This window comes from Alternaria hordeiaustralica (assembly GCF_023758085.1).
Source record: "Alternaria hordeiaustralica strain BMP 2776 chromosome Unknown scaffold_28, whole genome shotgun sequence".
NCBI classification, from domain to species: Eukaryota; Fungi; Ascomycota; class Dothideomycetes; order Pleosporales; family Pleosporaceae; genus Alternaria; species Alternaria hordeiaustralica.
In genome coordinates, this window is record NW_026056800.1 from 126446 (window position 1) to 144536 (window position 18091).

At 50.8% G+C, this 18091-nt stretch overlaps 6 protein-coding genes across 6 annotated transcripts; 2 read left to right on the forward strand and 4 right to left on the reverse strand.

The window, feature by feature from the left end:
- Window positions 1-146: 146 nt before the first annotated feature.
- On the reverse strand, window positions 147-1133 carry J4E84_009367 (uncharacterized protein; the record flags this gene model as incomplete). The annotated part of the gene is made up of 1 exon (XM_049391930.1): window positions 147-1133. The coding sequence occupies one exon, from the start codon at window positions 1131-1133 to the stop codon at window positions 147-149; it is 987 nt and encodes a 328-aa protein (XP_049240331.1).
- A 513-nt stretch (window positions 1134-1646) lies between these two features.
- Window positions 1647-4214, reverse strand: J4E84_009368 (uncharacterized protein; the record flags this gene model as incomplete). The annotated part of the gene is made up of 2 exons (XM_049391931.1): window positions 1647-4001; window positions 4209-4214. The coding sequence occupies 2 exons, from the start codon at window positions 4212-4214 to the stop codon at window positions 1647-1649; spliced, it is 2361 nt and encodes a 786-aa protein (XP_049240332.1).
- Window positions 4215-4697: 483 nt separating this feature from the next.
- J4E84_009369 (uncharacterized protein) lies at window positions 4698-5824 on the reverse strand (the record flags this gene model as incomplete). The annotated part of the gene is made up of 2 exons (XM_049391932.1): window positions 4698-5001; window positions 5079-5824. The coding sequence occupies 2 exons, from the start codon at window positions 5822-5824 to the stop codon at window positions 4698-4700; spliced, it is 1050 nt and encodes a 349-aa protein (XP_049240333.1).
- Window positions 5825-6678: 854 nt separating this feature from the next.
- Window positions 6679-9322, reverse strand: J4E84_009370 (uncharacterized protein; the record flags this gene model as incomplete). Its single annotated transcript, XM_049391933.1, has 3 exons — window positions 6679-7680; window positions 8144-9180; window positions 9247-9322. 3 exons carry the CDS (start codon window positions 9320-9322, stop codon window positions 6679-6681), a joined length of 2115 nt encoding a protein of 704 aa, XP_049240334.1.
- Window positions 9323-12935: 3613 nt separating this feature from the next.
- J4E84_009371 (uncharacterized protein) lies at window positions 12936-14834 on the forward strand (the record flags this gene model as incomplete). The annotated part of the gene is made up of 1 exon (XM_049391934.1): window positions 12936-14834. The coding sequence occupies one exon, from the start codon at window positions 12936-12938 to the stop codon at window positions 14832-14834; it is 1899 nt and encodes a 632-aa protein (XP_049240335.1).
- Window positions 14835-16248: 1414 nt separating this feature from the next.
- J4E84_009372 (uncharacterized protein) lies at window positions 16249-17896 on the forward strand (the record flags this gene model as incomplete). Its single annotated transcript, XM_049391935.1, has 2 exons — window positions 16249-17397; window positions 17786-17896. 2 exons carry the CDS (start codon window positions 16249-16251, stop codon window positions 17894-17896), a joined length of 1260 nt encoding a protein of 419 aa, XP_049240336.1.
- Window positions 17897-18091: the final 195 nt, after the last annotated feature.

Below are 18091 nucleotides of genomic sequence, written 5' to 3' on the forward strand. Positions count from 1 at the left end.
ATATCGAGAACACGAGATGTGGGCTCAATATGAACTCTTCAGCGAGTATGTGTGCTCAATACTAGTCGTTAGATAATATTACTTGACCGACCTTCTCTCACTCCTATTTTATGCGACCAGCTACATCTGTAAACGGATAAGATAGCTTAAGTCTCCCGCCTCTCTTTGCACAAGGCTTCACACTTCTCCTTCCACTCTTGCACTTCCCCTTCTCGCTCTTTAAGCTTGGCTTTAAGCTCATCATTCCTTGCCACGTGCTTACGTAACACAAACCTTAGTTTTGCTGAGAAGTTCTTCTCACCTTCATAAGCCTTTTTCCACCCGGCTGCTTCCTTATGCGCTTTTGCGAGCTGTTCTTCAATATGGTCGCCGGTAGCCTCCGCCTGTTCCCCCTTGGTCTCCGGCGCTGTACTGCTTTCTTGGTGTACATGCTCGCTAGTATCGGCTTCGCTGGTGAGGCTATCAAGCTTTGTGTCTTGTGTCTGAGCAGGTGTAGACGGCGCAGCCTTCTCGGATGAATACGCTTCGTCCTCCTTTTCTTGCGCATTGGCTGCCGACGTTTGCTCTGCGACATGGCGACAAAGCTTCTCGAAACAAAGCCAAAACTCATTCTTGAACCCCTCAATAGCGTCGTCGAAGCCCTGCACCAGGAGACTGTAGCGGAAGAACACCTCAAGTAAGACCAAGTGCTCCTGGTCAACCACTGTGAGGATAGTGGAGAATGGCGGTACAAGATCGTAGTCGCGCCGCAATACTGGTAGTGCTTCCTCGCCATTAATGTCGACAATCTTCCAAGTACTCCTACTAAATGGAAACGAATCGGACAGTACTATAGTACGGTGTTCAAGATCCCAGAGAACTTCTAAGGGTTTCATCGTCACCCGTGGGTGCTCAGACTTTTCTCCAGAATCTTTCTGCCATCCTAGGATCGCGCCGAAGTGACCAGGGACACGCTCGTCGAGCTTGAGCGAGGCTATGTTTAGCAGCGCTTGCAGCTCTTCGGGGAAGTACTGTAGTGCGTAGCGGTGTCCATCCGCAAGACTGGATACTGTCTTCATGTGTTGGAACTTCTGAGAGTTGGGTTTCGGCGTGTCTTCTCGCTGCGTCATCGAAAGGCTAGTCTGGTCTGCCATTTTGGTCGTTCGGGAGAGGTCTGTTCGATCGTTCAGCAGATGTGGTGGCGGTGTTGGATCGTTCCAAGTTGTGTTATATCGCTGGTTTGTTTGTTAGTGATTGGAATCTAGGACGGGCGCAATGCGACTAGCGAGTGCTAGATTCTTCACTATACGACTAGAAATCGCGTTTGTCTTAGGAATCAGCGTTGATTGTCACCCTTGCTGATTCGGTTATTCACCTAGACACACACACACGTCAGCTGTAGAAGCGGCAATTCGCCTTGCAGACCCTGATGCCCTAACGCATGGCGCTCTCGATGCGGCACTGTCGATCTGGACGCGTTTTTTCTTCGAAACGATATGATGACGACTTCGAAGAAGACATAACCGTTCGAAACAAGGTAAATAGTGAAGAAGGTGCTTGACAAGATGAGATGTGAAGTGAGAGTTGGTAGACCTCTGAATAGTCATTACGTTATGGCATTGTTGGAACTAAAGATTACATGACTTTTGACTGAACATGAAGCGCGTTCAAGCCCTCCACTTCCGTCCCAAAGCCCTCTTGCTCCACTGATGTCCGCCAAAGCTGTCACCTTTGCGAGCCTTCTCCTCGTATAGCTTCTTGCTCAGCTGCTTGTACAGGAACTTGCCGTTGTTGTGGAAGTTGATGCTGTGGTCGCTGTCGGTGAAGAAGGTGTTCTGCATCTTCTCAGGAGTGACCTGGTTGACCATGAGAAGGTCGACTAGCGCAGCCGAGTTCTGGAAGTGCACGTTATCATCACCGGTACCGTGCTGGATGACAACACCACCAGCAATGTTCTTGAAGCCAGTAGCGTCGTGGACACGACTGCGGTTGTAGCCTTCGGGGTTAATATCGGGTGTCTTCATGTAACGCTCGGTGTAGAGAGAGTCGTAGAAACGCCAGTCACTGACAGGGGCGGTGATCATGGCGTAGCTGATGATTGGGTCACCGACCTCAACGACCTTGGAGGAGAGGTAGCCGCCGTACGACCAACCCCAGATACCAATGTGCTCGCTGTCGATCCACTCGTTCTTTGCCATCTCCTTGGCAGCCCAGATCTGGTCTTCAGCCTCAAGTTCACCGAGGTTAGAGGTGACGAGAGATCGGAAAGCACGACCCTTACGACCGGTACCACGGTTGTCGACGGTGAGAGTTACGTACTCGAGCTCGGGATCAGATGCAATGTAAGCCTTCCAGTTGAGCGCGTTGAAGGACTTTTGTACCTCCTTGGCGTTGGGACCACCGTACGGAAGGAGGATGAGAGGGTACTTCTTGCTGGGGTCAAAGTTGGGAGGAAGACGGAGCATGGCATCAAGGGTGTATCCGGAAGGATGCTCCATATCAAGGTACGTAATGTTGGGAAGAGCGTAGCCCTGAAGCTTCTCGTAAAGCGCAGTGTTGTTGACGATCGTGCGAATTGGCTCGGTGGAATTGATGGAGTAGAGCTCCTGGTATGGCACGTCGGGACCGGCATAACGAGAGACATAGTATGAGCCACCGGAAGAGAAAGATGCGGTCCAGAAAGCGGTCACGGTATCGTCGACCAGGGCAGTCTTCTCGCCGGAAAAGCTGACAGAGTACATGTGGGACTCAGCACTGTGGTGCTCGGTGGAGGTGTAGTAGATGAGTCCGCGAGAGTAGTCAACCTTGAGAACACTGAGAACCTCCCATTCGCCAGATGTCAGCGCAATGGGCTCTCCGCCGCTGACGGGGAAGAGGTAGATATGCGCCCAGCCGCTCATATCAGAAAGATCCATGTAGTACTCGGTAGCGTTTCCGTAACTGGCGTTCGCAGTCTCGACAGCTCCGATATATCGAACCTGCATTAAGTTCTCTAGCCATCCATCGGTACCGTCACGCTCGCGAGTGACCTTGGAAGATCCAGCTTCAACATCAACAAGCACCAGCTTCTCCATGTCTTGAACACGATTGTAAGCGCGGTACATGACCTTACTGTGCTCCTCGGTAAGCCAGACAACTTCGCCAATGACGAGGTCGTCTTCTGGGAAAGCATCAATGGGGACATTGGTGTATTCGCCAGACTCTACATCAAGCAAGTTCATGACCACCGTGGGGTTCTTGGTGCCAACCTTGGGGTAGCGGAGCTCCAATTCGTTGGGGTAGACGGGAACGTATTCCGCATCGTCTTCAATATAGTATGGGATTCTGAATGTGCCGACGCCAGTCTCGTTGAAGCTGAGGAAAGCAATCCTAGTTCCATCGGGAGAGAACCACAGAGTGTAGCGATCGCCAAAGATCTCTTCCTCGTAGACCCAATCAGGAATAGCGTTGAAGTAGTCGGGGCCTCCATCCTCAGTAATCTGGGAGATGGTGCCGTTGGTGGACATGTACAGGTTGTTGCCCTTGACGAATGCAACCTGAGATGACGAAACCGGGCTCCATTCAGCGTACTGAATATCGCCGACGGACTCGGGGTCAAGAGATACGGACTCTCCAGTCGCAACATCCATGATCAGGTAGTCGGCGAAGTAAGAGTGGCGGTACTGCTTGGTGTAGTTGACGGCCCACATGACTTTGGTCGCATCGGGCGAGATGAAGTAGTCCCAGTAGTCAGCCGGGACCTGATCAGCCGAGATGAAAGTTGAGGATTCGCCAGTGGCGACGTTCTCGAAGACAAAGTCTCCAGACGCGGCTGTGTAGATGTAATCGCCATCCTCTCCGGTGCCAACCCAGGTGAAAGATCGGGTTGAGGGCGTCAAAGAACCAGGAGCGTTGGTGGTCTCATTGTAACTCAGACGCTTTGTGCCATTGCCGAGAGGTTGGTGTGGCATGCGCGGAGGGTCGATGGCGTGAATCAACGGCAGCGCCGCAGCGAGGATCGCGAAAGAGCGCATGGCGACGCACTTGCAAGAAGCAAGAACGATACGTCGGGTAGAAACTCAAGACGAATGCAACGAAGCACCTGTCGTGCTCAGGCCAGCCAACGGACCTATTTATCTACCTTCCACGGCATCTATCAGTCTAATTGATATGCGCATCGTAGTTGCCGCATTGAGCAGGTGTTAAGCCTCCCAAGGCGCGCTGCGTCCCCGCCAAGAGGCACCAGCAACCGGCATCTCGGATAAACAAGGTCTGCGGTGGACGCCTCGTGTTGCCCGCATCCTTTGCAAGCGGCGCAGTAATGTTGAATAGGAAGGTCAGTGAAGAGTGTAGAGCCTGGCGTTCGTCAAAGAGATTGGGATTGCTCCATACCTGGGCATGTTGGTGGATGGTGATGGCATCTGGGGTTTGCCAGATTTCGGGCACGCTACGGTACCGAATGGCCCGTGCACCAAGCAGGTCCGACCTTATCGCGTCCGCATTGTTTCTTTCTTGGAGTTAAGACCGGACTGACGACTAAAGCTACCGTTCTGTTGCGACTGATCCAGACGGTCATGGCTGTAGTGGTGCCGCAATACTCTCTTGCTACCTGTGGACGCTTCCAATGTGTCTAGCTACATCCTTGCATACATGTTATTTGCGTATCTGTAGAAGCACCGAATATACTGTAGAAGAGACCCAAATCGTCATTGTTTGGTCTCAGTGTACCTGTCAAGCAATCACAGTCCCTCCGGCATCCTCGCCGGATCATTTGACCTTGTGCCTGGAACATTTGATATGTCTGCCACTCTACTCGCGACGTCTCGAATGGTCTCGCCGACCTTCGTCTCGTAGTCGTCGACGTTGGGGTTCACCGTCCAGTACTCCAGCTTGCGTATCAACTGGTAGAAAGCAGTCGCTAACAACGCACCCAGCCCCGGACCGACCCAATAGATCCAATGGTAGTGAGGAAAGCTTCCTTGTACCACACAGACCGCGAAAGAGCGAGCTGGATTGATTGCTGCGCCGGTGTAGGTTGAAGCCCTATAGTTCATGAGTAACTTGCCCTAGTAGTGCAGTGCTGACTACAAATAGCTGCGGAGCAAACAGGGAAGACTTACATGAGAACGCATGCAAATACAGCTAATCCGATACCGACAGGCGCGATGAATGTAGCCTTGTGCTTTTCCGTCGCCAACATGAATATGGACACAACGACCTGGGCGGTAATGAACATTTCGATGAACAGCCCCTGCGTGACTGTTGTGTTCTCTCCCAGCTCAGTGGCTGCCAGAGCACCTTCAGGTAGGAGTCCATAAGCAATGGCGCTTGCCAAGATAGATGCTGCAAGCTGGCTGAAGACGTCGAGAAGACCATCAAGTGGTGGTACGGCGCGGATGAGGACCAACGCCATAGTTACAGCAGGGTTAAAAAGTCCACCGCTAATCCTGAAAAAGGTCCAGGCATTGACCGTGACAGCCACGCCCCAGACCGTAGCGATGAGCAGGATCTTAGCAGGATCTGCTGAAGCATCGCCTCCATTGAACTGTGCAGCAGCCGCTGTGTTGTTGATGACGGCCGAGTTGCCGCCTAGTCCGATGAGCATGAAGAAAAATGTTCCCACGAACTCAGAGATCATTGCAATAAATCGGTTGCGAATGCGTAGAGGTACCTTGTCGCGAAACTGGTCGAGAAAATAGAGGTGGCCTTTGCTTGTGGTGACTTCGAGATCTCTATTGCCCTCCTGATTGTGAACTGGGAGTATCGGTAACTTTATGCGACGTAGTCTTCGGCGCCATACTGGCAGCTGTGATGCGTTACTGTTTCGTTTCCCGCTGTTGTGCTCATTGGCGCGTGTCGACGACATGATGAGTGCTGGTATCCAGCGTGGAGAAAGAATATCTAACTCGATAGGTGATGCGACAATACTAAAAGTTTCGGTGTTCAGAACGTGTAATAGAAACCTAAATGCTGGTCGTTGTCGATATTCCAGTGGGCCGTGAGCTCAAGGTCGTGCGAGTTGTTTTGGGTATGCAGTGCTTAGTCCCCCGCTGCAACGATAATAGCAGCAAATGCACAATCCCACATCTTTCAGCAAGCACAGGGCGAATGGCATGATGATGTGCTGATGCGCTATCCTCCGCGTCGGTTAATGCGTCCGATGTGACATCATTCGGACGTATGCTGATTCCGCGGGCATTGAAAGACGTTTACACATTCTCGTCCAGATTGATAGAGAAGTGACAGTGCATAGTTAGAAGGAAACCGAACTTCTTGTTTTCAAGCCTGAGCGCCATCGAAGTTGTGGAGAAGAAAGATTGAGGACGCTGCGGCGCGCTCAAGGAGTGTGCGGACCCCCGAGTGACTTTACCGCATTGGGTATAGCTCACTCTCTAGCTCGGACTGAGCCCTGGAGGATAGATCGAGCTGGCGACGTGGTAACCTTTTAATGTAGCATGCCTAAGGGAACTCTACAACTGGTTACTGAGATGAAACAAGGCTTCATTGGGAAATACTGTATATGTATGGTGACAGGCGTGCTTCGTGCGCGTGAGGTAATCTATGACAAGCTTGACGAAAACTGCTAGAGGATAATGAGCCGTGGAAAGAGAGAAGGCCAATGATTTGGTTCTGGAACTGGGTACCTAGGTACTAGGCGGGTATGTCTCTGAGATTACGCGCACACATTTACGGTATGAGAGTCATCATCGCGGAGCAGAACTACCTGCGCTGCACGTAGTCTTGAACCGCTGCTCGAGCATCCTCGCCACCTTCAATGTACTCCTTCAGTATAGCCGCGGCTTCTATCGCGTGCGCGAATTTCCGTACAGGCATACCTGGTCGTGTCATATACTCTTCCATGTCGAGCTCTTGAATGATTAGCAACGCGACATATTGCTGGTGTGCTGCGTCCAATTCTGCGTGCTTCATGAGTACCTTCATCTCATCTGACCTAAATCTCTTAAGAAGACCGCCACAAATGCGTGTCAGCTCAACACAGTCGAGCGCTAGGTACCGTGGGAAGTCTGAGACATGGTTGCGGAGACGCTCGAGAACGGTGGTAGGGTTCTCTTCGTCGAGGAACGATTTGATGCGGGAGTTTTTACTCTCTCTAGAGTGTTTCGCGACCATCTCAGCATCGAGACGCGTCAATGTGCGGCGTAGAGGCTCACGATCATGCAGATGATCTGCAACGATAGCCATGCTGGGTGGGAAGCACAGGGCGCCAGATCTCTTCTCTCGCAATACCGCGAGGTTCTTGATAGTTGCCTCCCGACCTTTCCCAGTGTTGCGAGCTCGAACAAGTTCTGGCGCGCATCCGAGCGCGATGAGAACGCGGTTGCTCATCTGCTTTGCGCTTTCCGTAGGAAGTGCACCAAGGAATATGGTCTTCATGTGCATGTCGATCAGTGAGTCGAGCGTTTTCCACGGAACTTCAAGATAGCCTAGTTGCCGAAGTGCGTTATACAAATGGCACATGAGGAACAAGCTGCGATCATCGTTCGCGAAATCGAAACCAATCTCAGCCCGTAGGAACTGCAGGTTGAGAGCTAGCTTTGCCGGTGTAAGGGGATTGTTTTTGCGCAGGAAGTCTTGGTCTTCCGATGGTATAATATGTTCCTCGCCAAATTGTAGACGCGCCTCGGCCGTCCCTGCGAGGTCGGGAATTGATACGCATGACCTGATAAGTTGTTCTTTCCTGGCAACACTGAGATCGAGATACTTCCAGATGTTGCGATGGAATCCAGAGAGGGCTGCGGCAGGGTGATTGGAGTCGATCGCTCGAAAAATCATATATCGCTGGATATGGCCAGGCCACTCAATGGTCCACGAGAGCAAGGTGTTAAACTCATGTATCTTGTCTTGGGAACGTTCCGGAAACGATATACCATCGGAACGACAGTGGTCGGACTGATCCGATATGACGTTCGCAAGCCGGGCGACGCGGTGGAAAGGCTCATGCAAGTTCGGACTGTGTAGACCCCATATCCCTTCTAGAAAGCTTGCGGCAATAGCTTCCTGGTTTCTACGACTTGGACCAGCGAGTGTGCGGGATACGAGGTCGAGACTTGCATTACTGAGGCAACGTTTGGTGTTGGGCGGTGGTCCATTTTGCTCCCAACCATCAAAACGTAGTGTCTGAGAACAGTCAGTTTGGGCCCTCAATTAGTCTGTCATGACTAACCATCTCCAGCTGTAGCTCTGTAAGATAGCGTACAAATTTAGCGTCAAATAGGATAAAATCCTTGTACGGATCGAGACCTAGTTGGGGTTGTCTCTTGTGTACCAGCTTTACTACAGCCGGGTATCCTCTACCTTCATATGCAGCGACGCGGAAATCGAAGAGGGCAAGGGCGGTCGAACTCCAATTGTAGAGTGAGGCTAGCTCCTTGAACATGGCTTCGTTTACTTTGTCGTTGTTATGCTCCATGTCGTCTTCGATCTTATACAACAGATCGAGCGCTAGATCTGATAGGAGAGATGTAGTCTCTAAGCTTACACCTTCCTCAGACTGGTCAAAGTACTGCTTCCATAGGTTGATTACCCATGATGTAATTGAATCAGCGTCATCCTTGAAACAGAGCCAACGCAACCGTGATTCCTCGTCGGAGTCGATGGCCGGCTCATAACGAGCTGACGGTACAGCTGCAGCCGCTCCGTAAGCTAGACCTTCATCGGGAGGTGTAGTTAGGTTGGCTGTTCCTTGTACACCATCGGTCAGCTCTACGTCCCGGAGGACGTCAAACAGATTATGAGAGGTCAGATCCGTGTCTTGTCGTTTTGCCGAATTATCCAAAGAGGTTTCTTGGACTCGAACAACATTTCCGATCATGTCGACTACCTGTCGAAGTGTATCGAGAAAGTATACGTGACCGGCGTTACCTTCATGGTCCGGTTGTTTGTTAGCGAATTTGGTGGCGTACTCTGTACGGCCTCGCACAGCTTCCTTGAAGGCGTTCCATGCAGGCTTAGACATGACGAGTTCCTGGTCAAGATTCTTCAGATAGCGAGCTTGGCGAAGTATCTCCTCGGTTGACACTTTGTAGATTGTGTTCGAGGCCTTGATCTTAGGTGCGGGTGCTTGACTTTGCAATTGCTCCTTCTTTTTTGCTTCTTTGCGCGCTTTTCCCTTCAACCGGCCTGTCTTGATCGAAGTGCTCGTAGGCGTTGCCGCGGCTGAAGCTCTGGAGTTGGTATCGCCACTGACTTGCACATTGCTGCCTACAATAAAGTCGTGTTAGAGGGTATGATACGTAGGTAGTGGTGGAAGGCAACATTGATACTCACCGTGCTCGAAGGCAGTCTCGATGAGCCAAGTGATAGCGACATTGGTCTGCGACTTGATTCTGGAGTATCTACCCATTGTAGCAAGACTTGATGTCTTACACAGAATCGTTTTGGAAATAATTTGCTGGCCGTGATATCGATGCGGGGTTGATTACGTCCTAAACGCTTCAGACTCGAGGTTGGGAAAGCGAGATATATACGTAAACCCCTCTGTTGATTGGCCACTCATTTCTTTCGGAAACAGCGCACTGACTGTGCAGGCGTAAAAGTCTCGTGACAACGGCCTCTAACGGGATTGCCTTCTGCCCCAGCTGACCATCGCCTCCGCCAGAAAGAAGGCAAGACGCCCCACGATGTTGTTTCTGATATCATTCTCTAGAGCGCACTCTACAACGAACACCACCATATGTGGAGCGTAGCAACGCATCGAGTAAGAGCTCGTCTCCTGAAGCAGTCGAATGTGTTTTTGTCCAACCCCCATAGCCTTCACAAGCCGACCAAGTAGGTCGCAGGTACCTTCGACAAGCTCAGCATAGGACGTTCGTCGAAGACTAAGACAAACGGCCTTGCAGGTTCTTCCGGCAAAATCGAGCGCATCGAACACGCTACTGATGACGAACCTGAGAGCCAACCATTCCTCCTTCTCGACAAGCGCGCATGCAGAGTTTTCCGAAACCTGTCCCATTCGCCAGAGTCGCGTGACCAAGTCGGCGAGATTCCTTGGGCTGACTTCCTGCACGCCATTATTCCAGCTGGATTCTCCGCGCAGAAGCTTCAGGGTTCTGCATGGCAGTTCACCCCGAAAAATCTACATGTCGAACGGCCCATTCAGTTCCACGAACCGCATCCTACGCGCAAGCCACCTCCCACCTGGGATCGACGCTTTGGTTGTCGCCTAGCGAGGACGTACGGATGGAAAGGGGATATGTTTCAGCTTGCTTGAGTGCGACTATCTGGGGGAGGATGCTGAAGAACCACTATCTTTCGCGCTAACATTAGCGTAAAGGTCATGTGCATTGGGTGGACGAACCCTTCGTTCGCGTGTCTTGCTGAAGATGCATGTTCTTGTGATTGGTGGACTGTTAGCGTAGTATCCTGTGAGTACAAACTTAATCGTCGTGGTAGAAGGCATGTAAGAACATTACCGAAACAGCTCAACGCTATACTTCCATATCCACTCAGTCTTCAGTAGCCATGCGCGTTACGATAGGCCTATGAGGACAGGAAACATGATCTCGCTTTGGCGACGCGGCACTCAGGCTGGTGTTGCGGCGTGAACTACGTAATAACGGCCAGCGCCAGCGGCACATTGCTGACAGCAGTAATTCGTTTCAGAACGACACTGCAATCGAGTGTAACGCACACGAGGCTGCCGCGCCGCACGCTTGGAATATCTCTACGCAAGGCGGAGAGAAGGATACAGATGCAAGTGCAAATGAGTGAGCCTACTCTATTTTGGGGCGTGTCAGAGTGGGGCCACAGTGGGCCAATCACGTCGGTCTTGCTGTCTGACATAATCGCCTAGCGTTTCACGGGTAAAATGAGCTCACATTACGGCACGGAACCTCATCACTTTCCCCCCCACTTCTCCACTGACAGTAGGTGCCGCCGCCACAAGTTTGCATCGGTTGTCATCGATCCCGGTCGCAGATTCACTGTGCTTCATTCGAATTAGCTCTAAAGCGACCTCATCATGGATAGTGCTCAAGACAGGTATGCGGTCATAGCTCCTAGGCGCCGACTTCTACGCTTGGACATGGTCTTTCTTTGGACATCAAGACGGCGAAGTAAAACTCCAAGTATAGCAGGATCGTAATCTCGAGCGTCGCAATATGTCTATAAGAGCGGGCACACATTAAACTGTTGCTATCTACCATTGAGCCATCTCACATCTCAAAGATCCCACGATCTTTTCAATACCAAACTTCTCCATACATTTTGTCCCAAGAACTTTGTTCCGTCAATCTCACATCATGCGCTTTCGTCTCTTGTTCCTTGCGTTGATACCAGCGGTCATTGCAAGTCCGTCTCCTGACGGGAACAACAGGGAGGTCGACATCTCTTTGAACGTGGAACCAATTACAGCCACTGTCTTCGTATACCCATCCACAGATGAATTCAGTCGTGATCGCCACGATGAAGAGACGGAGTGTAACTTAGAGGCTTTCTACGGAGATCGTGTCGAAAAAACCCACGATTCCAATGGAAAGCCGTGTTGGAAGTTGTCCCTGATCGAAGGCGAGACGGTTGATGATCTCCGGGGTTGGAGCGACATTGATATCCCCGGTGTGAGCTACGAGGAGCGGAAACAGAGATTCACGAAGAGGAAGGTACCTCCAAAACCGCCGACATATTGGGCAGTAGCCAAGGATCCGGATGCAACGGAGGAGAATGCAAAGACTTTTGCGTATCTCAAAACCAAGACCAAGCCTGGAGAGGATATCTATGAGCTCACGTCTTATGGAGGACTGAGATGGGGCCCGCTGGATTTGAGTCCAGAGGGCGTTTTGGAAGTGACGCAGCATCCCGGCATCCTCCCAGAGTTACATGTATCACAGCCGCTCATCAAATGTTGAGCTATCCTCGGCATAATGGATGATTGCCTTCTTTAAGAAAGAGAGAATACAGCTCTTACAGCCATCTTAGGTGAAGTTTGTATCTCGATTAACGTCTTCGAAGTACCTGTTTTTGATTGTCCTAACCATCCCCACAATCTAGCAACTCCACAAACCACTATGATGTTTTCTTCTTGATCACACACAACCTCTAGCAAGCGCAGAGTGAATATTTATAAGTATAATCAGATGCTTCACTATTCCCAAAGCACCCCCTTCGCCGGCAGAAGAATAGAAGCCTTTGGAGTGCGTTCTCAGTTCGTCACTCTCATGTCGTATAGACTAGTCAGTGCGGCCTTTAACTGTAGTAGGTCACGGACTCTACGACGATGGTTCTAGGCTGCGATTTCTGCTCGCCTCGTCTATTAATACCCAGCCCTCCTCGTATTCCACCCACCTAGTCCTTCTCAACTGCGGGAAGTATATCGACACGATCGCGTTTCTGAAATGATGTCTATAGTTACCGACGAAGAAATGCAATCCATCTTCAAGTGGCTCCTCTCCAGTCACAAACACGGAGATCTCTACCCTATGAACGAACTCGAGGATTTGGCCACTGAGTATGCTACGAGGGCTTCGACAAGCTATCAGAGGCTTCACGATATAATTCTTCGTCACGAGGAAGTTATACGCAAGAGATATAGACAGTCATACACGACCGAAGCGAAGCGAAGGGAACTCCTTTTAAGCGTTTGGCCTGACATAGCGGGCAAGCACCTTTCCTCTAGTTTCGAAGATACTACAGGGAAATTTGTCCCCACTCCCGCGAAAAGCATCAGTAAGTCAACCCTTCCTAGCCTTATTTCTTCCTCTCGCAAAATGCGATCTTAGAGGTTGTCGATGTGTAGGGGGTCGCAGGACGCCAGCATTGATACGAGTACAGAAGCGTCAGACAGCATCGATCCAAAGCGAATACTACCATATATCAACCTTCAAGATCTCGCGAAAGATCCGAAAGCGCTTCTCATATATCTTAATGCACGAGGCCGAAGCCACCCATACGCTTTCGGTGCGTTTGAGCGTATGTTTATACCGACCGCTCGAGTCAATGATCAGCTCTTGCCGACAAACAAAATGCGCTTTGACGGCGAATTGACTTACGGGAAGATTCGTGAGTGGCCGAACCTTGAGAGTGTAGAGGTTCTAGAGATTAGAAAACTCGCCCTTGGCCTTGGTGAGGGTCTACAGGTCTTGTTGATACAATCCCTCGTCTACACTACCCTGGTCAAGATTTGCGAGGCTATACTGAGCCCCATTAGCCCAGCAGAGCTGACGGACGACATTTATCCTATCAAACCGGAACCACCCAATTTAGTCGGACGTGGAGAGCTTGTGAGTTCCTTTGCCGAAATTGCAGCTACGTTGTATTACCAAGGACCCACTGGCTTGGATATCGGCAGAGTTTGCCGGCTTGTCAAATCTGCTGCCAAAGCTATCCAAGATCATGCTTTTCATCTTCGGGAAGATCCTGGTTACTTTGAGGATGCCTATGAAGATGCTGTAAACCATGATGTGTTCATGGTGCCAGACGAGCATGGCAGAACACACCCAGCACTGCAAGGACAGAACTTTGTGAGGCTTACTCTGAACGGTATAGTTCTTCGGTCGCATTTCCATCTCATGTATTGGCAGGAACTAGCGGATCAGATGCACGAGCTCGAAAAGCTACTTGAGATATATCCGAACGGGATCGTTTACAGCGAACTTGAAGAGTCGGAAGTGAAAATCATCGACTACACACATTTCCTGCTCGAAGAGATGAAGATATTGTACTTGGTGGAACTCAGAGGGGTTTGTACAAGCCCCGGGTTCCGCACGCACTTTGTTAGAGACGACAGGAATATCAAAACTAACCCAAGCATGCTTAAAGAGCCTTTACTGAGGGAAACTTATATGATGTTGTTCAGCATCACTGGCGCTTACGAGGGTGAAAAGATCGCGGATTGGCAGGAGCTCTACCATGGCCTGGACGTTCTCGAGACCTTTCTCTCACGAAACCCGGCGGCAAGAAATCTCTTCAGTCACCAAATCGAGCAGATATTGACGAAGCTTTCAGTCCTCGCTGAATGCGCCTTTCGATTGATGATCCAGCCTTGGTACACTGAGTCGGTATACTACCTGGAATCAGACCCAGCACAGTATAAAGCCAGTCTTATGGGGTCGTTTCAAGGCTGGGGAAAGGTCTTCCAAACTAAGGAGGGGCTCATTACGGATACAGACCTAGGAGATCCCAAAGACAAGAAATTCTTTTACCCTTCCGAAAAGAGCGCCGCTAGAAAGCCAGTGCGACAAGCACTATGTAAAGCTGAGAGACATCTAGACGACTTCTGGGCCATGGTGGACGGGAATATCACTAAGCTTTGTCATCGGCCTCAGAGGAGAGCACTCCGTCGCATCTTCGACGAAGGAGGTGCAATCAGACGGACCAAGACATGGGATGAGAAGTTTCCAAGACCGAACCAGTCTGATCGACCAGAAGATATCTTTCAGCCCCAGCCAGCTTCAAAAATCTTCCACGACTCATCCAAAGACGTCACCGCCAACTTCGACAAGCTTGCAGTGACGGAGAAGACCAAAGAGAAGACCCGTGGCGAGCCCGGCCCAGCTGCAGTGCCAGTTGCGCAAGGCCCAGAGCCAGAGTTGGAAGGAAAGACTGCTTATAAGGTTGACCAAAATGCCCATCGCGTCTTCTCGGCGCTCTTCCACATTCCTGATGAAAACGGCAGCGTGCCCGGTAAGGTTACATGGGGAGAATTCTTGAGCGCACTTACTAAGCTTGGCTTTGCGGCTGAGCAGATGCACGGCTCAGCCTGGGAGTTTACCCCAACAGGTGGCTTGGAGCACCTACAGCGAGGTATACACTTCCACCAACCTCATCCGAGTAACGAGATACCGCTTAAGCTGGCGAGGAACTTTGGGAGGAGGCTGGCTCGGGTTTATGACTGGGATGGTACCATGTTCGTGCTGGAGTGAGGGGGAAGCGATGCGAACCGACAGCTATTGTTGTAACATCAAGCGTTTCCAGAACCCTTAGTCTTGGAGATAGCTAATACGATTTCGAAGTCATGTGTTGCGTGATCGCACAACAGCCACGTACTTGATGCTTGCTTGTGCGACCCGCGGTAGCCAGACGCTCCCGAGGTCTCTTAGAGTTCGTGCTGGTAGATAGGGTAAGCACGTATTGAGTAATATTGTCGTCGGCTGTGATACAGCGATGCTATCTTTTTCTGTGTAGGTAGGCACTCCGGTGAAGATCTGTGTTACATCACAAAGATCGCCGATCGACAATTCCGCCCCCAAACGCTTTCCCCTTTGGGCTCTAGCGCTGACGCTGACCCCCTGTGCAACCTTGGCATCTCCTCCGCACTTCGCGACTTCCTTCTTGTCGCATGCAAACAGATCTCTCTCGCATTATTACTGGGCAATCACAGCCCGCATTTTAAATGTCTAACGGCTTCCAAGACTAAGAGGCTCTGCCAGGTAACCAGCGGAGATTGGGCCGCCATGAGTGGGTCGCCGGGCGTAACGAGGCTATGCTGCTGATTGTGACCGCTGCATCTGCGGCGCGTAACATGGAGCCAAGTCTTCCTGGAGTTACTACGGTTGCCTGAATGCACTCAGCCTCTAGACATGTCTTCCCCAAATACCTAGGTACTCTGCGCGATCTACAAATGCCAGTCAGACTGCCTAATGACCTGCGTGGGAGCCGCAATCCGGAGTTTAATGCGCAAACAGCATGTCGCATTCAAACACTAGTCCATCGTCAGAACCGCGCGAACGTTATTCATGGATATCGCTTCCTGAGAGCGATACCTTAGGCGGCATCACGCAGCATGAACACGCCGAACAGGGCGACGGCGTCGACCGCACTCGCAGGCCTGAATCCCGAGCTCAAGAGCAACGCGAACACGCCGATTCGTCTCCTCATGCTGCTCAGGAAAACGAGACGCTTCTCTCCAGCCGAGCATCTACCGCACTCAGTGGAGCAATCGATGACCACTCGCTGGATGAGCCGCAAATAAGGAACTTCGATGATACCCATGAGCGTGAGTGCAACACCGAGTACCCCAAGTTACTATGTCCCACATTTTCTGACGAGCTTAAAGCAAAGTTTCAAGATCAAAACCTGCGGACATCCACAGATTGGGTACCATACACGCTGCGGCGCCCATACCTGATCACTCTTAGCCTAGCATCACTCATACTCTCGACCGTATTAGCAGCCCTTAGCTGGCACTCTTATAAAAACCATGGACTCGGAGATGAGGATGGGTCTACTGGGCTACTCATTGGATGGAGATATACGCCCACTATCGTCGCCATTTTCTTCACGCAGGCTGTTGTCCAGGTTGCAGAGGATGTAAAGAGGACTGAAGCATACGCACGCATGGCCGGCCCCGAATCTATCGAAGCCAAGTTCACCCTATTCTATCTGCCCAAGGTCTGGTGGAAAAGCATCTTTGTAGGTTTCTCTCGAAAGCGGAGCGGCGGCCACCGGAGATGGAATCTGGCCTTGTCTTCGCTCGCAGCTGGTATCAGTGTGCTCAGCATTTCAACCTTCTCGTCGTCCGTATTCGTTGCGAAAGAAATCTTGTATCAGGAGGATGTGCAGCTTCAACGGTATGCCGCTGGCCAGACAATTGGCGAAGACTTGTCACCCATTCAGCTTTCACCTCGAAGGGATACGTATCTCCGAACTATAAGTGGATATCTCTTCAACGTATCTACATCTATCTGGTCGTCGAATTCGCAAGTCATTGTACCTTTTGGAGCATCAAATGGCGACAAGCGCCATGCAACGCTTCCGAACGGTATATGGCAAGCAGATACTGAGGTGTTTCATCTAAACTACAGTTGCACATCGATGGCTCTGGTCGAGAAGGACATAATCGATATTACCTACAAGTATACAGACATCCCGATAACGTCATGTCCAAACGACACATGTACTGTCTCCTCAAAGGGGTTCAAAGTTCGATCAGAGGATGGTTGTGAGGTCCAAATCCAAGGTCCAATCGCTCAATGGGATGCTTTGGGAGCCGAGTTGAACTCCGATGGCTTCATTAGCGATACCTTTACAGATGATGGTGGCTTGCTCTGGACCAACATGTCTTCCAATTACGTGTCGTGGGAGACACTTATTCGAGATTACGGTCAGCCTCCAGCAATTCGCTCCATTGGAGAGAAGGTCCTCGAGCAATGGTCTCGCACGTTCATTTATGGTTTCTCCGATCAATGCATTGGGCGTGATCTGCTACTTGTATCGCCTCAATGGATTGTCCGGCCGTCACCTGTCGATGTGCCCGTGGGTGTATGGGAGAAAGACTCATGGGACAACCTCACGATACGGGCACAAGTATGCACTCCGGAATATCATACAGCTAGCCTCCCAGTCTCTGCATCCATCGACGGCGCTGAAAATTCCATGTCCTTCGATGTATCAGAGTTTGAGCGACGCAGGCAGCCTGTGTCGAAACAAGCCATCGATTTCGACTTATTGGATGATCTCACTTTTCGCAGTGACAGTTGGGACAAGGTAAGTTCTGACTGTACGAAGTGCATGCGAGACATATACTGACATCGTACCTCTACCTCCAGTACATGGCCGTACCTCGTAATGTTCATGGTTCTTTTGAGGGTATATCGTTGCTTCTTGCTTCAACTTTCGCTCACAACGTGTCCAATATTTTGGAGAACGTCACGTTAGAGGAAGAAGCTAGCAAACTTCGGATGCACTTCACAAAAGAGCTTTTGCTCTCTTCTCTCATAGAAGCCGACAACCCACAATTGGAAGATACAAAAGGGCTTGCTACACGCGTTAGGAGACGGATTCTGGTCGTCACTGAGGTTGCAATAACACTCGCAGTATTGTTCATGCTCTTGGCAGGCTACATTGCAGTAGCTGTATTCTACACATCGCCCAGGAAAAGGCCACTCAACCTCCATTCAGATCCTGCCACCGTTGCTGGAACATCATCCCTCCTTGGCAGTACTTCGCTTTCTTCTACCACGTTCAGTACATTCCTTGGATATGAAAGATCGCGCACGCAAGGTCTTATCCAATCACGGGTTTATTATCTACAAGGCGGCATCATCTCGGAGAAGGAAACGACAGGGGAGTCGATTGAAGGTAGAAAGCCGAATGTACTCGGCAAGACAAGCGAGCTTTCAGTAAGCCATCCCAGATCAAAAGATGGCTCTCAAGATGACTGGAGGCCTTCAATGCTCCT